General features: G+C 40.7%; 1 protein-coding gene across 8 annotated transcripts in view; it reads right to left on the minus strand.

Moving 5' to 3' along the window:
• Nucleotides 1-20,584, minus strand: part of pcnt (pericentrin) — a 316,492-nt gene that overhangs the window by 102,334 nt on the left and 193,574 nt on the right. For 6 of the 8 annotated variants that reach the window (XM_041200682.1, XM_041200684.1, XM_041200683.1 and 3 more), the window contains 7 exons: nucleotides 20,235-20,354; nucleotides 20,093-20,113; nucleotides 9,218-9,454; nucleotides 7,806-7,976; nucleotides 2,255-2,407; nucleotides 1,870-2,040; nucleotides 98-1,069 (listed from right to left, as the gene is read on the minus strand). In XM_041200682.1, the coding sequence (XP_041056616.1) occupies nucleotides 98-1,069; nucleotides 1,870-2,040; nucleotides 2,255-2,407; nucleotides 7,806-7,976; nucleotides 9,218-9,454; nucleotides 20,093-20,113; nucleotides 20,235-20,354 (1,845 nt within the window). The remainder of the gene's footprint in view (nucleotides 1-97; nucleotides 1,070-1,869; nucleotides 2,041-2,254; nucleotides 2,408-7,805; nucleotides 7,977-9,217; nucleotides 9,455-20,092; nucleotides 20,114-20,234; nucleotides 20,355-20,584) is intronic. The other 2 variants (XM_041200678.1, XM_041200680.1) reach the window with 2 other exon arrangements.

Here is a 20,584-nt window from a genome sequence, read left to right on the forward strand (position 1 = left end):
CTAAAGATCATGCTAACCATCCACTGTAAAAGATGAATACCAAACAAAAATGTTTGTTCATTAATCCTGAGAGAAAAGTGAATACATATTGACTTACCAATATATCTTTCACCTTTATTTCTGTAGTAGTCAGGACTTCTTCCTTTTCTTTCTCAAGCTGCTTCAAATGATCTTTGAGCTTTTTATCCATTACCTCCCACTTGGCCAGCTCACCCTGCAAACTCTCAAGTTCTTCTTGGTGATTTGCATCCTTCTGTTTCAAGGTCTGAAGCACACAGTTACGCTCCTGAATGTCAGAGCGCAAGGTCTGTATTTCATCACAACTTTTTTGGAATTGAGCTGTCCTGTCTAACAGTTTTTGTTCAAGCTCTGTTATTTTTGTTGGTAAACATCCCATTTCTTCTAATTCCACCTGCCTTTGCTTCTCAATCATTTGTAGCAGCATGTCCTTTTCAGTCTGAGCGTCTTCCAGTTCTTGGACACGTGATGAGAGAAGAGCTACATCAGCATCCCGTTGAGATATGAGAGTCCTCAACAAACTGTTGTCCTCCTGAAGGGTCTTGTGCTGTAGGCGAAGGGATACCATCTCCTGCTGATTAACTTCCTGCAAGTTTTGAAGTTCAGTTTGCAAAACATCAATCTTTTCTTGGAACTGCACTTCTTTTTTATCCAAGAACTGGAGAGAATCTTGTTTAGATACCATCATCACCATCTGATCCTGAAGTCCTGTTGAACGGATATGATTCGTTTCTTTGTAGTCTCCAGCAGCCCTGTTGTCTACTTCAATACATGCCAACTCCTGCTGCAGATTGTCATTAAGTCCCCGAGAAAGTGCTGCATTTTGTCTGGACTCTTTTTCCAAACCTAACATTTCAAGGTCTTCCTGAGAATCACTGACTTCATGGCGATTTGGACCCAATAGTGACAGTTCTTGCTGCAATTTCTCTATAACCTCAATGAGATGCTCAATTTCTTCCTCTTTTGCCTGACGCAACCTATCCTGGTCAACTGTAAGTTGTTCTATCTGTGCTTTCAGCTCTTCAATTTCACTGTTCCTCGCTTCAAAAGTCTGAAATAAAAAGATCAACAAGACAGACCTCAAATTTTGCTCAACAACACAACATTGGAAATTCTCAATCTTCACTCAAATCACTATGATGTAAATTGTACAGACAACGAATCCCTGAACACTTCAATTGATAGTCTGTCTACATCTAACATGTTTTTATTTTACCTGTTCCACTAGCTCTCCCTTTTGCTTTGTACCAACATCCCTTTTGTCATTTAAGCACTCCTGCCCTCCCACCCAATCACAGACCTTCCCTTTTGTTTGTCCTTTCCCTTGAACCTTCTTTCTGTCTTTGTACTTGTTCATAAACTGCTATATCTCCAATTTCTTCCAGTTCTGATAATAGGTCACCCATCTGAAACATTAACTGTGTTTCTTTCCATAGATGCTGTCTGACCCTGTTTAGCATTTCCAACATTTTCTGCTTTTAATTATAATGAGGTGCCTGTTTCTGTGTTGTGTATAGACTTGTGGATGTAATTAAAGTAATCAAAACATTAATGAAGCAGCAGCAATACATTTCCAACATTTCAACTCATCAAAAAAACACTCAATTTGGTGAAAAGCACTTAGGGACATCAGGCTAGGAAATGTGTTGTACAAATCCAAGTTCTTTTTTTCCCCAGGGAGAATACAGTTCATTAAAAATTAAGGTGATCAAAGTTAGGAAGATTAAGGGGTTCTGCACAAAATAATCTTACTTTGAGATCCAGGGAGTGATTTACCCAAAAGATTTTGCATTTAGTTTCATGTAGTTATTAACTGAGCAGTTTTCAGGTTCAGTTCCATAACTGTGCTACCTTGTTGTCCGAAGTGTTTTCCAATTCCTGTTGCAGTTTAAAGATTTGCTCCTTTAGTTCATCGATTTCCTGGTTCTTCTCCTGCAGCAAAGCCTGAGGCAGCTGCAATCCTGGCACTCTATCACTATCTGCATCCATACCCAAACGCAGATGCAGACTGGCTACATCCTGCTGAAAAATGGAATTGTTGGGGAAATGGGAAAGCTATATTAAACAAATTAGCATAAACTTTAGTCAGTGTTAGATAATAGTGCCAGAGACTTATATCTAAGTGATAGATGATTCAGTTACATATTCTCCTTATCCAGTAGGTCATTCACAGGTATATTTTGTGTATCATACAATTAGACTCCAATAACTTGAGAATCAATGCCAATTAATTCACCTTCACTCGGATGTTCTCTTCGTGGAGCTGGTTGATCGTCATTGCTGACTGCTTTGTCTGGATCTCCAACTGCATATTCAGCTGAAGCATCTCATCGTTTTGATTCATCAGATTCTCTCGAAATTGATCAAGCTGTTCTTCAAGGCTTTGGATCTTGAAAACAAATTCCACAACAGAACTAGTTACAGACCAATTGAGCTTCCCTGTATTATCCAAACTGGACATTACATTTTTCAAATTCTTTACTCTACAAATTCATGCAATGCATCCATTTTATCTTGCTGCTGAAGAATTTTGTACAGTGCCTGGAGACTATCACAAATGAAGGAAAGAAAGAACTGGCAATTACATAGCACGTTTCACCATCTCAAGAGAGTCTAATGAATGTTACACCCAATGGATTACTTGTTGGTGTAACCACATGATAGCCACACTGAAGAGCTAAACACAGCTATCAATGAATAACTCAACCTTGTTGTCAGTAGAGCTGGTTGAGGGAGGATTAGCAGCTAAAGCATGCACATTCTTGGAAATGTTAATCTGACTCCGTTACTACATTTTATGAAAAACGACCATGTAAAGAATCCTTTTGGGCTGGGCACCTCTGGACTTGGGGTGCTTGGTCAGGGGAATTGTCAAGTTCTTCTGCAGTAGTATTTTGTACATCAAGGCATAGGGGAAAGGATGGAAAGACTCAGTGGCCTTCCTGTCCATGGATGGCAAAAAAAGTCCTTATAATCCTTATACATTACTTGAATCACAGAAGGATACTCTGCAGACCCTTCGAGTTGGTTTCATTCGGGCACAATGGGAGATGAAGGCATAGTGGTATTGTCAATGGACTAGTAATCCAGAGACCCAGGGTAATGCTCTGGGGACCTGGGTTCAAATGCCACCGTAATGGATGGTGAAATTTGAATTCAATAAAAATCTGGGTGATAAAATCATCTGGTTCACTAATGTCTCCTTAGGGGATGAAATCTGCTGTCCTTACCTAGTCTGTGACTCCAGACCCACAGGAATGTGGTTGATTCTTTAAAAATGCCCTCTGAACAAGGGTAATTGGGGATTGGAAATAAATGCTACCCTAGCCAGTGACGCCTACATCCTACAAATTAATAATAAAAAGCACAAGGAGGCCATTCAGCCTATCAAATCCATTCCAGTTCTCCATAGAGTGATCCAGTCAGTACCATTCTCCCACTCTATCCCTATTGCCCTGTAAACGCATTTCCTTGAAGTGCCTATCCAATTTCCATTTGCAATCATCAGTTGTCTCCGCTTCCACCACCCATGTATCAAGTTTCAGGTCATTCCCATTCTACACAGAAAATGTCTTCTTCACAGTCCCCTTTTATCTCTAGCCCAAAGCTTTAAATCCTTGAATTGGAATTGGAACAGCTTTTCTTTGTTTACCTTATCTAAGCCTGTCATAATCTTGTACACCTCTATCAAATCTCCCCTCAATCATCTTTGCACAGAGAACAACTCAGCTTCTCCCACCTAACCTTGTAGTTAAAACCTTCATCCTCTGAACCAGTCTGGTAACTCTCCTCTGTACCCGCTCAAGAATCTTCACAACCTTTATAAGTTATGGTGAACAGAATTAGATGCAATACTCCAGTTGGAGCCTAACAAGAGTTTTATAAAGGTTCAGCAATTGGAAATCTGCCACCCTTACCTGGTCTGGCCCACATGTGACTCCAGGCCCACAACCATGCCCTCTGAACAAGGGCAATTAAGGATGGGCAATAAATGTTGGCCTAGGCAGCAACGTCCACATCCCATGAACAAATTTTAAAAAGTCACTTCATTTTTTTCATTTTGCCTAAATTAAAGACAGTCCCATAAACTTCATATTTGTAACAACTTCCTCTTCAGTTTTATCATAGAAACATAAAAATAGGAGGTGTAGGTCATTCAGTCCTTTGAGCCTGCTCCACCATTTAATATGATCATGGCTGGTTCTCTATTTCGACGCAATACTCTTGCTCTCTCCCCATACCCCTTGACGCCATTAAAGTCCAGAAATATATTTCTTTCTTAAATATATTCATTGACTTGGTCTCCACAGCCTTCTGTGGTAGAGAATTCCACAGGTTTATCACCCTCTCAGTAAAGAAATTTCTCCTCATCTTAGTCCTAAATGGTCTACCATGTATCTTGAGACTGTGACACCTTATTCTAGGCCTCCTCAGCCAGAAGAAACATGATCCTGGCATCCAGTCTCTCCAGCCCTGCCAGAGTTTTATATGTTTCAATGAGATCCCATCTCAGTCTCAAACTCCAGTGAATACAGGCCTAGTCGACTCAATTTCCCCTCATATGACAATCCTGCGATCCCAGGAATCAGTCTGGTGAACCTTCATTGAATTATCTCTATGGCAAGCATACCCTTTCTTAGATAAGGGGATCAAAACTGCCCACAATACTCTAGGTGTGGTCTCAACAAGGCCCTGTATAGCTGCAGTAACACATCCTTGCTCTTGTACTCAAATCCTCCCGCAATTGAAGGCCAACATACCATTTGACTTTTTAACTGCTTGCTCCACCTGCATGCTTGCTTTCAGTGATTGATGTACAAGGACAGCCAGGTCCCCTTGTACATCAACATATCCCAATCTATCATCATTTAAATAATACTCTGCAATTCTGTTTTTCTGACCAAACTGGATAACTTCACACTTATCCAATGCATCTGCCATGTATTTGCCCACTCACTCAACCTGTCTAAATCGCCCTGAAGCCACTTAACACACCCCTCACCACTCACATTCCCAAGTTTCGTGTCACCAGCAAACTTGGAAATATTACATTTAGTTCCCTCTTCCAAATCATTGATATATACTGTGAATAGTTGGGGCCTAAGCACTGATCACTGCGGTACCCCACTAGTCACCATCTGCCACTCTGAAAAAAAATCCATTTATTCCTATCCTGTTTCCTGTTTGCTAACCAATTCTCAATCCATGACAATTTTTACCCCCAATCCCATGTGCTTAATTTTGCACACTAACCTCTTATGTATGGGGCTTTATCAAAAGCCTTCTGAAAATCCAAATACATCACAACCGCTGGTTCTCTCTTATCTATTCTGCTAGTTACATCCTCAAAAAACTCCATGTTTGTCAAACATGATTTCCCTTTCATAAATCCAGGCTGACTTTGTCTAACCCCATTGTTATTTTCTAAGTGTCCTGTTATCACATCCTTTATAATACTCTTGCATTTTCCCAACCACTGATGTTAGGCTAACTAGTCTGTAATTCGCTGTTTTCCTCCCTCCCTCATTTTTCAAATTGTGGAGTTACATTTGCCACTCTCCAATCTGCTGGGACTGTTCCAGGAACTACTGAATTTTGGAAGATGACAACCAACGCATCCACTATTTCCAAGGCCACCTCCTTTAGTATCCTGGGATGTAGATTATCAGGCCCTGGGGATTTAGTGGCTTTCAATCCCATAAATTTCTCCAGCATTACTGTTTTAGTAATACTAATTTCCTTCAATTCCTCCTTACAACCCTTGTTTCCCTAGCATTTCTGGGAAGTTATTTCTGTCTTCCTTTGTGAAGGCAGGACTAAAGTAGTTGTGTATTTGCTCTGCCACTTCCTTGTTATCAATTATAAATTCCCCCGTTTTGGACTGTAAGGTACCTATATTTGTCATCACTAAATCTTCTTTTTACATACTTATAAAGTGGACTATAAAAGCTTCTATGTTCCTTGCAAATTTACTCTCATACTCTATTTTCCCTTCTTAATCAACCTCTTGGTCCTCCTTTGCTGAATTCTAAACTGCTCTCAATCCTCAGGCTTGCGACTTTTTCTGGCAGCTTCGTAGGACTCCTCTTTGGATCCAATACGATCCTTAATTTCTTTTGTTAGCCATGGTTGGGCTGCTTTTCCTGTTCAGTTTTAGTGCCAGAAAGGAATGTGTAACTGTTGCAATTCATACATTCATTTCTTAAATATTAGCCATTTGCTTATCCACCATTATGCCTTTTAATGAAGTTCCCCAATCTATCTTAGCCAACTAATGACTCATACCTTCGTAGTTTTCATTGTTTATATTTAGGATCCTAGTTTCAGATTGGACTACTTTACTTTCCATCCTAATGAAGAAATCTATCTTGCTATGGTCACCGTTCCCTAAAGGACCCCGCACAACAAGGTTATTAATCAACTCCTTCTCATTGCACAATACCAAATCTAGTTTAACCTGTTCCTCGACATGCTGGCCCAAAAAACCATCTCGTACACACTCTAGGATTTCATCTGCCACAGTATTATTGCTAAAAGGTTTGCCAAGTCTATATGCAGATTAAAGTCACCCATGATTACTGTAGCACCCTTGTTATATGCATCGCTAATTTCCTGTTTAATGCCATCCCCTACCTTACCACTACTGTTTGGAGGCCTGTAGACAATTCCCACTAATGTTTTCCTTCTCTTGTTGCTTCTTAGCTCCATCCAGACTAATTCGACATCTCGATTTTCTGAGCCAATATCCCCTCTCACCATCACTGGTCCTGATGGGGTGCAACCCGTCCAGCTTGTACAGGTCCTATATCTTCCCAGAATCGGTCCCAATGCCATAGGAATCTAAATCCCTCCCTCCAACACCATCTCTCCAGCTACACATTCATCCAGTCTATTCTCCTTTTCTTGGTCTCACTAGCATATGGCAGTGGGAATAATCCTGAGATTTTGAGGTCCTGCTTTTTACTTCTTAGCTCCCTATATTCTGCTCTCAGTGCCTCATCCCTCTTTTTACCTATGTTGTTGATACTGATATGGACCATGACCTCTGGCTGTTCACCCTCCTCCTTCAGAATGTCCAGTCTCCTCTTGTTCATTTATTGTCCTACCTACCAATCTTTGATTCTAATCGATTGGGTCAGATTCCTTTCCAGCTATCAGAAATTGTTCCTCTTTTCAGTTGTGTTGCCACTTTTGATAGTTTGCTCTATGCCCTGCAACATTTTGTGAACAACTGGCAAACTTCTTACGTTTAGAGGTTGCCATGAGGCCTCCACATTTTCTAATTATCAAAGATTGAGGGTATAGCTTCAAAATGGACAGCCCACTTGAATGCATGTTCTTGGCTCAACATACCTTTTGTGATATTCTACATTCACTCAGGATTTGAACAGAAAGAATATTGAGATGTTGGCAGCATCAATACTACACCTACAGCAAGTCCTGTTGTGAGAATCAGAAAAGGATCCCTCTGTGTATTTCCTCACTTCTCTATTGCTGTGCGGTTGGTCTATGCCCTAACCAATAGGATACAGACTTGCTCATTGAGCACTCCAGAAGATTTATCATGCCGCTGAAAACCAAGCCTGTTTATCCCATCACGGGTGGGATTAACAGTCGTCAGGGAAATACTGTACGATTACTTACAAGGTCCCTCAAGTTTATTATCCGAATAAGATGACTCTCTCCTGATTAATTTCAATGTCTAGGCAACATGGTGCCTCTAAGAAATGTTAAACAATCTCAAATTATCTTACTTCGGAACTACTGAAATTGTTTCTCAATCCCACCTCATCTTCCTTTGTCTGGAGAGCTTGCCGCTCATTCTGTAACTGCTCCTTTAAAGTTTGATCAGAAAATCCTTCAACGGGGATTCTATGTCTAGCTTCATCCAGCTTCGACTGCAGAGCAGAGATCTGCATTAGGTTATTGTACTGCTGCTGCTGCAGAGATTCCTTGTCCTATCACGAAAAAAAAGAGGAAAAATCTTAGCACCTCAAAGTTTAAAAACAAATAACAAGCACAGACCCTTTCAGCCATTATTCTAAGCAATCATATTAATTTCACTTCTGTCAGTCAGTCTCATCAGTGAACAAATCCTGCTGAAATCACAATGATTGTTTACATTTAGAACCAATTCTGTGCATTTCCAATTCTAGTAAATTTATTCAGTGAAAGTAGCAACTGGTCTTCTTTTTCCATGATCAGTTTTTGATGGGTTTTTTTTTTCTTTTTTTAAAAAGAACAATCATTGGGCTGTAGTTGGTTAGTAAGTGGAATGAGTTGAATGCCTTGCAGTCAATGAACAGTTCGTTGCAATTATTGTCAGAATCTACGACTGACTCTGGATTTTGTGAAGCTGAAACAAAACATTAGTTTCAAAACTGATATCACAAAGTCTTTTGTAAAAACGTGACACACAAACTGAACAACAGTTGACTGGAGTCGACCAGGATTGGCTGCGTACCAAGTATCTGCTGCCCTTGCTGTGTAATTAAGAAAAACTAACTCTACCCATTGATAGTATTAAAAAATTGGTACTACTGAAAAACAGGTTTTTGAGCATTTTACCACACTACCTAACTTAATTTATTCCTCAACTATTGCTAAATCCTCCAGGATTGTATTAAACCATGTAGCATTTGGGCAATGTCACAAATCACGAATGAGGAATTGAAGTCACCTAACTGGTTTCTTTCTGTAACAAACTGTACCAGTAATAAAATTAATGTTAGTTCAGCAAATTATGATTGCCATTGATATGGACTGAGGTGAAGCCATCTTGTCAACAGTTCAGGCAAGGGGTTCAGCAGAATGGCCCAAAGCTCTCAGCAAATTGTAGCATGGCATTGATTCTACTTAGAATCATTTAGTAACAGAAGAAGGTTATCAGTGTCAGTTCTTTGATGGAGTTAAACAATTAATCCCACTCCCGTGCTCTTTGCACACAACCCTGTAAATTTCTCTTTTTCAATTACTTAACCAATTTCTTTTTGACTTTCGTCATCATTTCCTGAAATTTCTGTTATGGTATTTGCCCTAAATATACTTCCAGTATGTTCCAACTAATCATTTTGATTGGATTTTAAACTCCTTATTTCTTGTGATTAATTTAAAGAGTTTGCTACTACTTAAATATGCACATATCAGCACATCTACTTTAAAATGAAGCTCAGAGGCATCATTTTTGATCCTCATTTACCTGTGATAATTCTTCCTCTATCCGCCTCATCTTCTGCATTTCTTGCTCAAGCTGATGGACCTGCTTTTCTACATCCGCATTAGATAAAACTATATGCTCAAGGTCTTTGATCTGCACTTTCAGTTTTGCTATTTCTTCACTTTGTTCTTGCACATCTTGCTCCAGGTGTTCCTTTGTTAGCAGCAACTCGTTGTAATCATCTGTCTTTGACTGGATCTGTGCCTCCATAGTTTCAATCTTGAGTGTTTACACAGAAATATACAATAAATTGTGAGCAGACAGTTCTTGCATTGCTTTTGATTTTGGTTGGGGAAGTCAATTTTTGAAACCAAATCTCTGCTAAAGTTGTAATACTATGTATTGCATGCATTAGAAATACTTCTACATTAAGGTACTTTGCATAACGTGGGGAGAACAGTAATAATCTAGTACTTAATGGTTCTGCAAAATCTGGACAGTTTAAAAACAGTAAATACCTTACTCAGTGATACAAAATTCATTTGAAAATTGGAAAAGACCTCTACTTGCAGTTTCTCACAATTAAGAATTAAAACTACTGAATCTGCTGTACTAATTCCTTCAAGTAATCCTAGAATTATCTGCATTGTCTGAGGCCTTCTCTTCAAATATTTATTTTTGAAGTGGTAGAAAGAGAAGGGAGCTTAAAAAGGCAAAACCAAAAGGTTTGTACTATGTAATCTCAGTTTGCCTAAGCAACACCCTAACTAAATCTCCATTCAATTTTTCCTGATGGGGTCAAAGTAAATTTTCAATATAAGCAAGGTCAGAGCAAAAAAGGTTCATGGGAGATGAGTTCTTTGAAGTTCTGCAATTTGAGAAGACCCCCTTCAAAGGTTTAAATTCTGAATACCTCAGTATTCAGGTCCTCGCTCCCCACGTTGAGGACAAATTGGAGCATGAAGATCTCATTTGTGCCTCAAAATATTGATAAAGTAATGCATAGGAAAACCGCTGCAGTTTTCAGCTTTACAAGTGCTTAGTTTCTGACACTTAGTCAAAACCCACGACCATTGTTCTTGTCAAATGATTTTTGTCAGTTTCCTAGAGATTGAGGTGCTGACAATCTTGGAGTGAAGAATACAATCTAGTAGCAGTTAGCAATCTTGGATGAAGACGTTTGCCCAGCTCTCAGAATCATAATACACAAATAATTGTTTAGTTTAATCTTATTCTTCTTACAAGGTAATAATCTACATTTAATACAGGTGATCTGAAGAAAAGGTGAATTATAATCTCAGTAGCAAGATAAAATTAAGGAGGTTTCAGAATGTATAATTGTCAGTTTGTATCAGATTCAAAGAGGGGAAAATGAGGGGGGTATCTCTCTACAGGTTGCAGTTCCACCTAGCATAAAGGAAGATGTTGGATGCCAATCATCTCAATTGCTGAAGGAGTTCCTCTGGATAGTGCCCTAGGCACAACCATGTTCGGCTGCTTCATCAGTTACCTTTCCTTCATCACAAAAACAGAAGTAGAGATGTTTGGGGAAGATTGCACAGTGTTCAGTACCATTTGCGACTCCTCAGATACTGAAGCAGTTTGGGTAACATCAAGGTTTGTGCTAATAAGTGTTAAGTGACACTCATGCTACACAAGTGTCAAGCATTGATCATCTCCAACAAGAGAGAATCTAACCTTTTCCCATTGTAGTTCAATGACATTGCCATCAATGAATCCTTCATGAACAACCTGAGGGTTACCACTGACCACAAACTTAACTGGAGCAGCCATATAAACACTGTGACTACAAGGACAGCTCAACAAAATCATGACTGTGATAACACAAATTATCTCAAATGTGGCACTAATCCTAATCAGTCGTCAATGGAAGGTAGCACATTTTAGGTGTTAAATCCCAACTTCAACAGTCAAATCGTTGAGGTTAGGACCGTTTAAATATCGCATCATTTTTGAGTTCCCGACTTTAGGAAGGACATCAAGGCTGAACCAACAAAACAAGAGGCTAAAAAAATATTTTATTTGAAGAAAAAAAAAAGTATGGGAAACAGACAGAAAAATGAGACTGAATTGACAGCTTTTTCAAAGAACCAGCACCACTGCACTGTGCTAAATGGCCTCTTTTCTGTGCTGTAAAATTCTAGAATACTAAATTCAGATCATGGGTGCCAAATCTGGATTACTGAGTGGACAAACTATCCTGTATTTGAGTGGGTACAGTTAGAATCTCATCATACAACTGTGAAGTTGCAAAAAAAAAAATACAATTTCCAAAGAGGATGCAGGATTATAAGAAATACAGAGTGCACTGAATCCTCCCATAGAATTCTAGTTTTGAGGGCAAAGGAAGAAAGCTTGTAAAGGTATTCTCGCCATCTGATCTGACGAACTTGCCTTACGTCCAACTTGAGAACACAAAATGTTTTTTCTTTGAAACAAGCACATGGATGACTGCAGACATGTGATCTTACATCTTGAACACCATGACTGGCCACAAAGATCACTATTTCATATGTCTGAGGTATTGCCATTGAAAGTACAAACACTTGCTCTGGGCTGTTAAATGTTTCAAGACAGTTCAACTGTTCAGCAGTGGAGTCTGTATCAAGTTGCTGGTCCACCTGTTGGATGCTACAAAGTGTTCTGCATAGGTGGAGTATAGTAGGTTTCCAATCTTGAGGAACTGACATAAATTGTCATTATAAGCATGGGAGAATGAAGACGACAGCTTCCCTTAGCAGCTTTCCGGAGAGCCAGACAAAATGTTAACTTGCTTCCAAGACAAAAGTCGGGAAAAATAAAAATTTTCAGAGGAATAATTGCTGCATATACACTTCTCCTTTCTCAGGCACTTTGCTATTGATGAAGCCATCACAAGAGTAGGGCCCTCTCCCCAACTCAACCAGAACACATTGCAGTCTTCCCAAAAGACATACTTTTCTACATCCATGACTTTCTCTGCATCATAAGGCCAGGTGTAGAGCTGTTTGCTGATGATTCCACAATGTAAGACACTAGTTCAGCTTCAGGTGCAGTGCTGCAGCCCAGTTCTGGGTACTTTAGGAAAGATGTGAAGGCGTTAGACAGAGTGCAGAAAACATCCACAAGAATGGTTTCAGGGATGAGGAAATTCAGTTCTGAAGGTAATTTGGGTAAATTTGGACTTTCCTTCGAGAAAAGGCTGAGAGGGGATTTGTTTGAAGTACTCAAAATCATGAGGGGTCTGGACAGAGTAGATAGGGAGAAATTGTTCCCACTCATGAAAGGTACAAAAATAAGAGGCCACAGGTTTAAAGTAATTGGCATAAGAAGCAAAAAAGAGATATGAGAATAAACTTTTTCATACAGCAAGTGATTAAGATTTGGAATACACTGCCTTCAAAAGGGAACAACATTCAAAAAGGGAATTAGACTGTTATCCAAATATACGATACAATGGACCAAATAGCCTCCTTCTGCAATGCAACAAATCTGAGATTCTGTTGAGTTCTATTCACAATTCCTCCAATAATAAGGCAGACTATACCCGAGCTTCCAAGTGGCACATAACATTCATACCACATAATTGCTTGATAATGGCCATGTCAAACAAGAGAAATACCAGCCACCACAGCAAACTTCTATGCCATCAACATCTCTGAGCTGATGAGAAACTGAATTTCGCCAACCACAATCAACATTGTGATATTGATATGCTGTGATGAATTGTGATCTGTTATCTCCTTAGCATCAAGTCAGGAATTTGATCAAATGATCATCATTTGCCTGGATGGTGCAGCCATTTTACTCAAGGAAACTGATACCATCCAGGAATAAGAGGTTCACCTAATTGGTTAGGAAAGGCTACAATCAAATCAGCCATGATTTTCTTGAATGGCGGAGCAGGCTCCCATTTCTTATGTTATGTCCTTATGTGTACTTGAGCTGGGCTGGGATTCTCAAATTCCTTAGCCAACACTAAAGTGGGAGCACCACCCTGCAGATCCACCATGCTTGCAGGGAATTCAAGAAAAAGTCCCATTGCTATCTTCTTGGGGCTTCTAATGGGCAATAAAAGCAGTTGTGACAGCATAAGAATTTTTTTTTTTGTAGAATTTGTTTAATTCTGAAGGTGTTCTATCTGCATTTTCATTGTTATCAGAGATCCTAAGTCCATTTTGCTTTACATCATCCAATAAAATTTGTGGAATCATAGATTTGTGTACTGAAAATGGAAGAATGCTCTTTTGCCCCTGCGAACAGACCAACAAAAACTGAAATCAAATGCAGATTAATTATACATAGCTTAGAATTAAGTAGAAGAGCAAACAGTAAGATAGGTCAGTTGCAAAAGCATTGCTAGGCCACTAGGTAAAGATTAAGTGAACTAAAAGTATTTATGCAGAGTGGAACCAGGGCTACATGCACAGGGAAAGGGATAGATTTTGCTATAAAGTTGATAAACCAATTACACCTCCAGGCAATACATACAATTGAATCCCATTGAAAGGGACGATCAAAAGCAATTCATGGATAAAAAAAGTAAAAGGGAGTGACCAATGGGGCATTTTCAGGCAAGGATTTTTCAACGTCCTGAACATTAAAACATGCCCAAAACATAATGCTACTTTTACTAAATTAGCTACATCCCTCACCTTTGTCAGTTTTCTCGTTTTTTATGAATTTTATCTACTTCACAAATAACTTTTTTAAAAAGCGTTATCCCAATGGGGGAAATCCTGTGACTGTTCCCCTTCAAACATTTAGGACTACGCAACAAGCATGCGAAAACAAAGTCTTTCTGACCTAATTGCAACTATTTCTTGATTAAGTAGCCAAGTTGGTGCAAAATTGCAAATTAAAATCAGAGACAGAAATGCCAGGTTAAAAGGGATAACCACACAGTTGTGAGGCAGCTTAACATTATTCCTCATTAAGCTTCCAATCATACCTGAAGACATCATCAAGTTTAACAAAGATGCAGCAGAGCCATTGGAAGCAGAGAGTCAATTGAAGAGACTGTGTGAAGAATTCTGCACGCTAAACCACCATGACGGATTCAACAAGGAATTGAGAGTAATGAATTCAACTCTAGAATCATTTGGGACGATCAGACCAAAGGGTCTAGTTTTGAACAATCTCAAATAGAGAGGGTACTGAGCTCCTTACTGCGCAAGATCCAAGCAAAGTTTGGAGAACAACTTGAGTTAACATTGGGAGTTCTGCCGAGTCAACCAGTTCAATATATAGATAAGGAAGCATTAAACCTCTAATGAAGTTGCAACAGAAACATACTTGGAAATTAACTGGCACTTATCTTGGGAGAAAGAATATTATTGCTGGTTTCTTGTTTCTCACTGATTATTTCTCAGTATGGAACCCAGAGAACACTAGTAATAACCGAGAAGTTTTCAGAGAACTTATTTTGGCAATTCACCCTCAAGATTTCAGGTACCATCACCCCTCCTTAACCTCTTGGAGGCTTCTACAATCTTCCAGAAAAATACCTCATCATTAGATAGCAAATTGAAATAAGAAGCCATAAATTGCAAAGGAGGTGGATTTTTTTGGTTGCAGCCCACATACCAACTGCATAATCACTCCCAATAGAAACAATTTGATTGAAGAAATATTGCTAAGGGGTTCTCAATTAGACATTAACTGACAGGAGTAACCAATTTCCCAGCTTTCCAACAAACTTTGCATGAGTTTGCAGGGGTCCCAAGGGACCAGTTAGATTATAGTCAGCTAATTTAAATCTTGCTTCGGGGATCTGTTGACAGTGTGTAATCACAAGATTCAAGATTAACCCATCCCAGACTGTCTGGGGCCTTCTGTTCTGTATCTCTTGGCTGGAATTAAAAGTCTAATGATGACTACAACAATTGTCGTAAAAACCCAGCTGATACACTTATATCCTTTAAGGAAGGATCTGCCATCCTTATCTGGTCTGGCCTGCATGTGACTCCAGATCCACAGTAATGTGGTTGACTCTTAAATGCCCTCTGAAATGGCCTAGCAAGCCACTCAGTGGTATCAATCTGCTACAAGGACTAAAAGGAATAAAACCGGAAGGACAATCCTACATCGACCTAGGCACTGGAAACGACAGCGGCAATCTTAGCCCTGTCAACCCTGCACAGTCCTCTTTACTAACACCAGGGGCTTGTGCCAAAATTGGGAGAGCTGTCCCACAGACTAGTCGAGCAACAGCTGCCAGAGTCATACTCACGGAATCGTACCTTATCCCAGACATCACCATCACCATCCCTGGGGTACGTCCCACTGGCAGGACTGACCCAGCAGAGGTGGCAGCACAGTGGTATGCAGTCGGGAAGGAGTTGCCCTGGGAATCCTCGACATCGACTACAGACCCCATGAAGTCTCATGGCATCAGGTCTAAGGTGGGCAAGGTAACCCCATACTGACTCCCAGGTACCACCCTCTCTCAGCTGACTGAATCAGTACTCCTCCACGTTGAACACCACTTGGAGGGAGCACTGAGGGTAGCAAGGGCACAGAGTGTACCAAGAGTGGCACAGAAGCAACACTATAGACGGAGCCCTGAAGGACATATCTGCTGGACTGGGTCTGCGGCAGGTAGTGAGGGAGCCAAGAAGAGAGAAAAAACATACTTGACCTCATCCTCACCAACCTGCCTGCTGCAGATGCATCTGTCCATGACAGAATCGGTAGGAGTGGCCACCTCAGAGTCCTTGTCAAGACAAAATCCGGTCTTTTGCATTGCCTCCATCGTGTTGTTGCCAAATGGAATAGATTTCGAACACATCTAGCATCTCAAGACTGGGTATCTATGAGGTACTGTGAGCCATCAGCAGCAGCAGAATTGTACTCAAACACAATCTGTAACCTCATGGCCCAGCATATCCCCCATTCTATCATACTACAAGTCAGGGAATTAACCCTGTTTCAATGAAGTGTGCAGGAGGACAGACCAGGAGCAGCACCAGGCATACCTAAAAATAAGGTGCCAAACTGACCAAACAGTGTAAGCAGCATGCAATAGGCAGAGTAAAGCGATCCCACAACCGACGGGTCAGATCTCAACTCTGCGGTCCTGTCACATCCAGTCATGAACGGTGGTGGACAATTAAACAACTCACTGGAGGAGACGGCTCCAAAAATATCCTTATCCTCATTGATGGGGGAGGCCAGCATATCAATGCAAAAGCATTCACAACAATCTTCAGCCAGAACTGCCGAGTGGATAATGCATCTCAGCCTCCTCCGGAGGTCTCCAACATCACAGACGCCAGTTGTCTGCCAATTCGATTCACTCCATGTGATATCAAGATGTGATAGTGCCTGACGATATTTCAGCAATAGTACTGAAGACATGCTCCAGAACGTGCTGCACCCCTCGCCAAGCTGTTCCTTGGCTACAACACTAGCACCTACCCAGCAACATGGAAAATGGCCCAGGTATGTCTCAGAATCACAGAATCTCAGTGCAGAAGAGGTCCTTGGGCCCATCAAGTCTGCACCGACATGTGAGAAACACCTGACCTACCTACCTAATCCCATTTACCAGCACTTGGCACATAGCCTTGAATGTCATGATGTGCCAAGTGCTCATCCAGGTACTTTTTAAGGGATATGAGGCAACCTGCCTCCAACACCCTCCCAGGCAGTGCATTCCAAACCATCACCACTCACTGGGTAAAAAAGGTTTTCCTCACATCCCCCCTAAACTGCCTGTCCCTCACCTTGAACTTACGTCCCCTCGTGACTGACCCTTCAGTTAAGGGGAACAGCTGCTCCCTATCCACCTTGTCCATGCCCCTCATAAGCTTGTACACCTCGATCAAGTCGTCCCTCAGTCTGCTCTGCTCCAACCCAAGTCTCTCCAACTTCTTTTCTTAACTTGAATGTTTCATCCCAGACAACATCCTGGTGAATCTCCTCTGCATCCAGTCCAGTGCAATCACATCCTTCCTATAATGTGATGACCTGAACTGCACACAGTACTCCAGCTGTGGCCTCACCAAGGTTCTACACAACTCCCATATGATCTCCCTACTTTTGTAATCTATGCCTTGATTGATAAAGGCAAGTATCCCATATGCCTTTTTCACCAGCCCACTAACATGCCCCTCCACCTTCAAGAGATCTAAGGATACACACGTCAAGGTCCCTTTGTTCCTCAGAACTTCCTAGTGTCATGCCATTCATTGAATACTTCCTTGTCAAATTACTCCTTCCAAAGTGTATCACCTCACACTTTTCAGGGTTAAATTCCATCTGCCACTTATCTGCTCATTTGACCATCCCATCTATATCTTCCTGCAGCCCAAGACATTCAACCTCACTGTTAACCACCGGCCAATCTTTGTGTCATCCGCAAACTTACTAATCCTACCCCCCACATAGCCATCTATGTCATTTATATAAATGACAAATAATAGGGGACACAGCACAGTTCCCTGTGGTATGCCACTGGACACTGGCTTCCAGTCACTAAAGCAGCCTTCTGTCATCACCCTCTGTCTCCCACAACTAAGCCAATTTTGAATCCACCTTATCAAGTTACCCTGTATCCCATGTGCATTTGCCTTCTTTATAAGTCTCCCATGTGGGACCTTGTCAAAGGCTTTGCTGAAATCCATATAAACTACATCAACTGCACTACCCTCATCTACACACCTGGTCACCACCTCAAAATATTCAATCAAATTTGTTAAGCATGACCTCCGTCTGACAAAGCCATGCTGACTATCCCTGATCAAACCTTGCCTCTCCAGGTGGAGATAGATTCTTTCCTTCAGAATTTTCTCCAATAATTTCCAAACCACTGATGTGAGACTCACTGGCCTGTAGTTCCCTGGCTTCTCTCTACAACCCTTCTTTAATAGCGGAACAACATTAGCTGTTCTCCCCGTGGCCAGAGAGGAATTAAAAATTGGGGTCAGAGCCCCTGCAATCTCCTCCCTTGCCTCTCTCAGCAGTCTGGGATACAAATCATCTGGAACTGGAGATTTGTCCACTTTTGAGCCAGCCAACACCTCCAATACCTTGTCACTCCCAATATCAATTTGCTCAAGAACCTCGCTGTCTATCTCTCCAAGTTCCATACCTTCATCCTCATTTACTTGGGTGAAGACGGATGAGAAGTATTTGTTCAACACTACCTATGACCTCTGGCTCCACCCACAGATTGGGCCTACTCTTTCCCTGGTTATCCTCTTCCCATTGATATATCTTGGGATTTTCTTTTACCAGCCACAGATTTCTCATATCCTCTCCTTGCTCTCCTAACTGTTTTCTTAAGCTCCACCCTGCACTTTCTGTACTCCACTAATGCTTTCGCTGATTTGCTCCCCTTGTATCTGCTAAAAGCCTCTCTTTTCTTTCTCATTGTACCCTCGTCTGCAAAAAGCAAGATAAATCTACCCCGGTCAATTACCGCTTCATCAGTCTACACTCAATTTTCAGTAAAATTATGGAAGGGGTCATCAACAGTGCTATCGATGGCACTTCCTTAAAAATAGCCTGCTCACTGACACTCAGTTTGGGTTCCATCAGCATCACTCAGATCCTCATCTCATTATAGCCTTGGTTCAAACGTGGACAAAACAGCTGAATTTCAGGTGAGGTGAGAGTAACTGCCCTTAACATCAGGGCAGCATTTGATCGAGTGTATCCAGATAAAGAACTTATCCAGAGAAGATTAAGAAAGCAGCTTGTAATTCAGCAAAAAGAATGGCTTTGGTGACTTGACCAGAAAAATGCTGACAGCTGCACCAGTAAAAACAAAATCTTCCCTTGCGCTGACCAAATGGTACATTTCTGAAGGCCTCACAAAAAGTATTTGCATGAGCTGATCTTTTGGACAAAAACTGTCACTCTGGTAAAGATCAGTGGTGCACTGTTGCCACAATTTATCTATAATACACAAGGGTAAGGCACCAGTGGAGGAATATCCACTAATGGAATCGAAGACTCATTCTGTTCAGGATCAACAACTGTCTACATATTGAAATTTTGTTAGAGGAATGATTTTGCAACTTAGGGAAGAAAGTTCTTAGCCAAATTCAGCTTTTAGTCTGCTGCTAGTAACAATTATGGAACAGAATGGCAGGACAGGTGTTATGCTGCAGCTGTGAGATGTGAGAGCTTTGGGACTCTAAGGCGATCCATGATAAACATGGATGCAGGAAGTTTAAGCAGCTAGAGGAATTCTGGATCAGGATTACGGATCTGCAAGCCGAACTGCAGGCACTGTGCAACATAATGGAGGGAAAGAAATACCTGAACATTTTGTTCTAGAAGACGGTCTCTTAGAATATGGTCGTGTGTATTGATCAGCAGTGAGGGACAGAAGAGTGTGACTGTGAGTGAGGCAGGTAAAGGGACCGAGCAGACGGTAGTGGAGGAGCCTTAAACTTTGCAACTGTCAAACAGGTTTGAGGTGCTCACATCCTTATCATTGTAAGGATGCTTCCACTGTCCATCATCATGCATTGTAGAATATACACAACCTTGTTTGCAGAGTAGAAAGAACAGCTGAGTACAAATAATCTAAGTTTGAATTTGAATACAGTAGGCATCTGTGCGAAACATTGCAGTGAATCAGCATTTAACCAGATCTACTTAAGGTTTCAGTTCTGCTCATGTTCAGGTAAATTATTATTGATGGCCATAATTGGAACACTTTCTCTCTCCACTGCCTTTCCAAACAGAATTGAAAATCAACATGATTTGGTGGCCAACATATTAGTATTAATATTAAGAATGGTTGAACTCTGAAGGAATTAATGATGAACTTCCTTTCAGGAGAAACATTTGTATTCTCAGATGAGGCAAGAGAGAGATGCGAAGAGGAAACTGTTAGGGGTTACGTAGCATAATACCAGCTTATTATTCATTGATCAGAATATAGACAACATATTTTCATACCTGGAAACTCAAATAATCGTTCTAAAACATCCATGGTTTGGGGAAAAAGAAAAACACTTATTAGAAATATTTTTAAGTTTAAATTGCATATTTGAAGGAGAATAATATGAAAACATTAAGCGAAATGAAAAGTCAGACATACCTTGGATACTGTATAATCACCACCTCCTTGTGATTTTAATCCTTGTTTCAACTGCGTTTCCAGATTTTCAATCTCTTGCTGGAACTCATCTCGCTCATGTTCACGTTCAGCTGCTTGTTCCTAAGCGAAAAGGACATAAACACATCAGGTGTTCCATTTCTAAATTTATACATTGTTCTTCTTTTACATTATGATTTCATTCTCAACTCTATTGCCTTTTTATTCCACCTCTTGAATTTTCTTCTTATTCATTAAGAGGAAAAAGCATAGGGAAAAATGGCTATCATGCTGGGAGTCTGAGCAGACCTGAGGGAGACAGTCGGGAACTGAGGAGTGCACTGTTTCATCAT

The sequence above is a fragment of the Carcharodon carcharias genome, chromosome 12 (assembly GCF_017639515.1).
Source record: "Carcharodon carcharias isolate sCarCar2 chromosome 12, sCarCar2.pri, whole genome shotgun sequence".
NCBI lineage: Eukaryota > Metazoa > Chordata > Chondrichthyes > Lamniformes > Lamnidae > Carcharodon > Carcharodon carcharias.